This window comes from Drosophila eugracilis, unplaced genomic scaffold (genome assembly GCF_018153835.1).
Source record: "Drosophila eugracilis isolate 14026-0451.02 unplaced genomic scaffold, ASM1815383v1 contig_493, whole genome shotgun sequence".
Taxonomy (NCBI): Eukaryota; Metazoa; Arthropoda; class Insecta; order Diptera; family Drosophilidae; genus Drosophila; species Drosophila eugracilis.
The window spans coordinates 1697-7877 of record NW_024573364.1 but is presented as its reverse complement, the minus strand read 5'-3'; the positions used below and the strand labels follow the sequence as shown (position 1 = coordinate 7877).

The window sequence follows — 6181 nt, the reverse complement described above, 5'->3', positions numbered from 1 at the left end:
GGCATTCATAATAATATTATAGACGCCACAGTTTTCCGCGGTTTGTAGGCGTTAGAGTGGGCGTGGCCTAATGCAACTTCGTGGCAAGTTGCAGAGGCATCTACTAAATATGTGTTTCTAAGCAAAATTGTGTAGCTCTTATAGTTTTTGAGATTTTTGCATTTTTGGTTTTTCGGATTTTGTGGGCGTTAGAGTGGGCGTGGCTTGATCGGAAAAAAACAATTCGCATTGGGAGCATCATAGAAACCTACATGCTTAATCCGAACTTTCTATTACGAATAGTTACCGAGATATCAGCTTTTCTAGAAAATCCGAAAACCGTCTTTTGAGCCTTGTGGGCGTATGGGTGGGTGAGGCCGGATAGTAGTACTACTATAAGATGCGCTGTCATCTAAAGATTATACTTTCTGAATTTCAACTTTCTAACTGCAATAGTTCCTATGATTTCAGTAATTTTAGTTTTTTGCGATTTGTGGGCGTTAGAGTGGGCGTGGCAGGATGCTGTAATAAACTTGCGCTGTCCCGGGACCTCAAGAATCTTCATGCTTAATCTCAACTTTGTATCTGCTATAGTTCCTGAGATCTCAGCGTTCATACGGACGGACGGACGGACGGACGGACGGACGGACGGACGGACGGACGGACGGACGGACGGACGGACGGACGGACAGACGGACATGGCTCAATCGACTTCGCTATTGATCCTGATCAAGAATATATATACTTTATAGGGTCGCAAAAGCTTCCTTCTATCTGTTACATACTTTTCAACGAATCTAGTATACCCTTTTACTCTACGAGTAACGGGTATAATCAAGCAGATTAATTAATTTCGGATATTGTTAGAGAGAAAATAAAAACATTTTTCTCCTTAATTAACTGCTGTAAATTGAAAATTAGTTTTTAAGGCTTTATTATCTTACAATTAGTGTGGAATAAATAGGTGATTAGTATGTATTTATAAATCATCACAAAAATATAATTAAGAGCAGTTTAGCTAAAAAACGGAAGTATATTAATTGATTACATCTAAAAAAATTTATAAATGTATACAAAGGCAATATGTACGCTTAATTTAAAACGACTTTTTCTACACATTCAGGGCCATTATTCAAGCAGAAAAGCTGTCAATCGAAACTAATTGAATTGAAATTAAAAATACATATTATTTAAATTACAAACTTACGAAAAGAAAATAACAAATAATTATTAAATACCTTAACTTAAATTTGTCTATATTTCATTTCAAATTTAACTTGCAATCTGTTGAATTTATAGTTGAAATAAAACAAAGCGCTTTCATGAAAGTCAAAGCTTGTTCTCATGAATTTTACTCCCAGTACTTATCAACTGCAGTTAAAGTTCTGTGATAGTCTGAAAATGCATTCAAATCTCTAGCACGCCATAAGCAATAATCATCAGCCAGTAGTTTGGTGTGGTTTGGTTTTATTGCCTTTATATATTTATATACTTCCATCTGAAAACATGGGGGAAACCTGCTGCTAAGGGTTTGACTTTCCATTTCATTCAGACATATGTACCAAAAGTAAAACACCATGTTCCCCCACTTTCTTTAGTGCCTCGTTTATGGGTTTGCCCCCTTTTCAGCAGACAACCATCGATGTGCATTCGAATCCTTTGCTGTCGCATTTGGCACGCGTCTTGGCCACGGATCATCAGGTGCACAAATGTATTCCGTCGCCCGTTGCCAATTGTTATTCGTTGTTTGGGCTCGTTGTTGTTGGCCATGATTGGTTTTTATTGTTGCCGTTGTCGACACACGAACACCTTTGGCACACCGGGCACACAGAGAGACATTGAGACAGAGTTTCCTCTCGAAGAGGGGAATCCCCGCGAACAGGGACCAGTCCACATGCAAGCTGCTTTGCATAAGAACCGGTTCCCCTCGTGGATTTAACGTTTTTCCTCTCTTATTTTCGTTTCGTTTTAAATTGATTGGAGGATTTAATTTCAGTGGCAGCTGCCGTTGCTACCGAAGCTGAACAAATGTCGGCTGTTAAACACCTTTTATTTATTTTTTTTATTTTTGGGTCTGGTCAAGCCTTTGCACTAAATTACCGTAAATTTTTCCTGCCTCCTCTGACGGGATCAGTTTTGGTGTTTTTGTATAATTTTGCACATGTTGTGTAATACGAAATGATGGATGAAAATGCTGGCAATAGTGTGGAGTATCATTTTACTTTGGGCTATATTGATGACAGCATTTTGAGTTGTAGTGCAGAAATAAAGTAAACGAATAAACGGATTTCTGCATGCATACAAGACTATTGAATTTAAAACATACTCCTCTTTCAATATTTGTAAATTACTAAAATTTTAATGAAGAAATAGTGACAAAATAGTAATTTAAATATATTTCTTTAAAATACTTTTCTAAATGAAATTACTTACTGCCAAAAGAATTGTTAAAAAAGTATATAACATTAAACAATGCCTGCTAGTTTGATATAGCTACTTTTTATGCACTTAACCCCAAGTGAAAACCACAATGAGAAAAGTCGAGAAAAAATTACGGTTCAATTTGTGCATTTTATTGTCATGAATCATTTGGATTATTATGAATAACTTTTGAGTGGCAGTTGCAGCTTTTTGCGTGCTGAAATTAATTAAGTCTGCAATGCCATGACAACAAGAGGCAGTATGCGGGAGAGGGGCGATTGGGGGATAGGGATAGCGATATAACACACCCTGTCGGCACGTCACATGTCCCCTCTCTATCTATACCTCTGTCCTTCTCGCTCTCACCACCTTATGTACTTCCTGCCTTCAACTCACCCACACACTTTGCAGTTAGTCTGCCTTCGGTTTTTTCAGCACAGTTCCATTGTGTTATGGCCCTGCTTAAATATGAATTGTGTTGCAGTTTTTTGAGGTAAAACATACCTATGTTTTTTAGGGTATATTGGTTATTGTTAAATTATCATAAAAGTGTTAGTATAAGAGTGCAGAAGTTAGATAAAGTTAGATGTTAATAATGAAATTTATATATTTTGGGAATATATTTCAATGTTATGTTCATTTTTATCTAGGATATCTAAAAACCGAATATCAATCTTTCTACATTACCTATTTATGCTTGGGTATATTTTTCACTTTCATTGAAGGCTGGCTGCCAGAGGGTCCAAATAGAAAACCAAGGGAGGAAAAATTTAGAAAGACGCGTGACCAGGACGAGGATTCAAGCCAGTCGAAAGCCAAGCTGGCCCACACAACACATGGCTAGGTCGGCACAAATATGGTTTTTATGCCGGGTCATAAATGTCAATTCCCAATGCATGTTTGCCACTATTTAGATTCCTGCTTTACCATTCTTCATTTCGGTTCGTTTTTTCTGTTTTTTATAGTTTTATGGTCAGTCCCAGGTTTGTTGAACTTTACAATTGCTGAGTCATTTGGTCTGTCGCGTGCCTTGGCCCTGGAAAACCGGACGAGGAGGTGGCGGTTACAGCTGTGGGCGTGCCTGTGGTTAGTCAGCCCATGTGATGTGTGTGTGTTTGTGTCCTTGAGAGGGGGGAGAGAAAGTGTCAGTGGGAGTGGAATCCGGTAAGTGGGCAGAACAGAGCGAATGCACACAGTCAAGGAAAGGAAAAGTGTTTGTCTGGGCTGCCAGGGAATCGGTTCGAGACCAAAGTTGATGATAATGAGAACAAAAGAGCTTTTGTAGGGGGTTTCTGGGGTTGGTTTATGGCCATTCGAAATAATTGAATAATTGCTGCACGATGAAAATTGAGGAAAAAAGTGTTTTGTTACTCATGGCGAAATGATTGCAAGTTGGTTTTGATATGAGCTGCACCCACCAAATGCATTTGACATGGGGAGAGTCATATAAGTTAATGAAAAGGATCACACAAAATGCTGAAAGCTGTAATTTTGAATGACGATTAGTGTATTTTTCTTCTTGAGTCATAAATAATATTTGCTAAATAGGTATGAAAATTAAAAAAAGTAAAACATCTGAAGGAAGAGGGAAGTCAGTTATCCCTTTAGGACAACCCCGTTTATTTTTATTATTTTGATTGAGTCCAACGCGTCGCTGCGTCAGAAATTAAGTGGAAATGAAGTGAGCACTTGAATTTCAATTGGAGTGGCCTCAACCAAGCCAGAACTCAAGCCCATAACCCAAAATACAAAACCAAAGCTCCTGGTCCAGAAATCAACCCCAAGAGCATAAAATACAATTCTGGCCGAATTTCGGGCTATAAATAAGAGCCACAACGGACAAGACGAACAAAAGAATACATTATTCCCCACATTATTCCACTTTTTGCGGTTTGCCGGGGAAAGGGTTTCCTGCCGTTGGCCCCTGAAATTGTTTGACTAATGATTATTTAAGTGAATTACCATTAAGAGCTTCGCTCCGCTTCTCAGCTTCTCTCCGGGCAATTTGGCCTGGAGTGTAATTGTATAATTGTTGACGAATGCTTTTGCATTGTTTCTTGCCTCTCCCTTTTTGCCAGCTCTCCGGCTTATTAATATTAATAAAGTTGATTAAAAGGCTTACACAGAAAACTAAACAAAGACACACTTATGGCTCAAAACACACTTTAAAGTGTTTGCAAATAATTTTGCTGGTTTATATCCCTAGAATTTATTTTTAATCTTAAAAGGAGAAATACTAAATTTATTTGTAGCTCCACTTAAAGACCTTTTCTAATTATAAATATTAATTATTTCTTATAAAAAAAGGCTATTAACTTAGTGTCAATCCACTCCCTAAACATCGCCACATTCGTGTAGGTTCCTGGCATATCTTTCTGGCCACATCCCATTCCCCAGTTCACAATGCCAATCTGCTCGTAGATTCTGGAACTTTCGGCGCCAATAGAGCAAAATAGCGCAGATCCTCCATCTCCTGTGCAAGCATCCTGGTTAGCCTCTCCTCCGGCACAAATAAGACTCTGGGCAAGCTCATAATTCCATCCCAAAGCAGTTTTCCTCAGCTGTTCTTGACACCAGCTTCTGTCTACCATGGGCAAAACCACTTTTTTTAGAACGGCTGAATATCCTACATTCCAGAACTGTTTCTTTCCCCAACCGGTAACGATACATTGACGATTGGCGTATGATGTTCGTGGCGTTGGCAAACATATAGTGTTGATATGTTCACCTAAATCGTACGGCTTTTTGTAGAAAGAGTAGAGCCACGTTATTATCACCAGCAGTATAATTGAATTTCGTGGATTTGTGTCCTCTCTACTTGTCTCTCTCTTCAAATGAAAGTCCTCCGTTCGGTGTTCATATCCCATTCGCTAGCTCTAACTACCATATCATTTGCATTTTTATACACTACGATATGAGCTGATGCAAGGACAACATCCCGCCTAATTAGGGGATCCGCTTCCAGAGAGATCGTCATTGATGAAAAGAGCCACTACCCAAGGATATTGGGGCTTTGGCGTCACCTGTGACAGGTATTAATTGAAAATCCAAGCCATTTGATTGACCATGCCACATTCCCTCTTTATTTTTAGAAGGACCTTGGGGTGGTTGTGGATTCTGTCAACGAAAAGAAATAGTTGATTTTTAATCAGAAAATCCCGATTTTCATAAACTTACTTCTTCTGGAATCAGATAAATATTCTATTAATAATTAAATGTTTTATCATCAAGCTGAATTTTTCAACACATTATCTTCAAGAATACACAACAAACATTGATCAGGCAATCACGATATTGTAATCAGAAAATAGTTGCCTCTTGCTCTTTTACTGCTCCTTGGAACTGCAATGTATGCAGGCATTGCCCAAAAAGCACATTCTAAAAGAAGAGCCCGATCGCCAAGAACCGCTTCATGTTTTCCGCTTCAAACTCAGACTGAGACTGGCATTCCAAATAACCTCCTTTCTACATCTCTTGTAACCACATCGTTATCACCCGAACGTTATCAAATAGGAATTCCTATTTTTGTATATTTTTTAAAATGTTATTAAATTAAAATATGATTAATGGGGTTTTTATTATTATTATTATAAAAACTAAGTAAATATTTTAAATGATACAGTTGCTAAAGGAAATTGCATAAAAAATGATTTCAGTTTTTGATAAAAATAATTAGAAAATAAAAAAAGTATTAATTTATATATATATTTTTTTTTTTTTTTAGGGAATGACAAAAAAAGTGTTTCAAGATAAATTAATTTTGTCAGAAATTAAGTTAATA

The 6181-nt window shown here is 37.6% G+C and overlaps 1 protein-coding gene across 1 annotated transcript; it reads right to left on the bottom strand.

Annotated features, from left to right (window-relative positions):
• Nucleotides 1-4598: 4598 nt before the first annotated feature.
• On the bottom strand, nucleotides 4599-5228 carry LOC121530309 (phenoloxidase-activating factor 2-like; the record flags this gene model as incomplete). Its single annotated transcript, XM_041819220.1, is given in 3 exon segments — nucleotides 4599-5144; nucleotides 5146-5194; nucleotides 5196-5228. Coding segments are annotated over 3 exon segments (538 nt in total), but the record flags the coding sequence as incomplete, so codon positions are not given.
• Nucleotides 5229-6181: the final 953 nt, after the last annotated feature.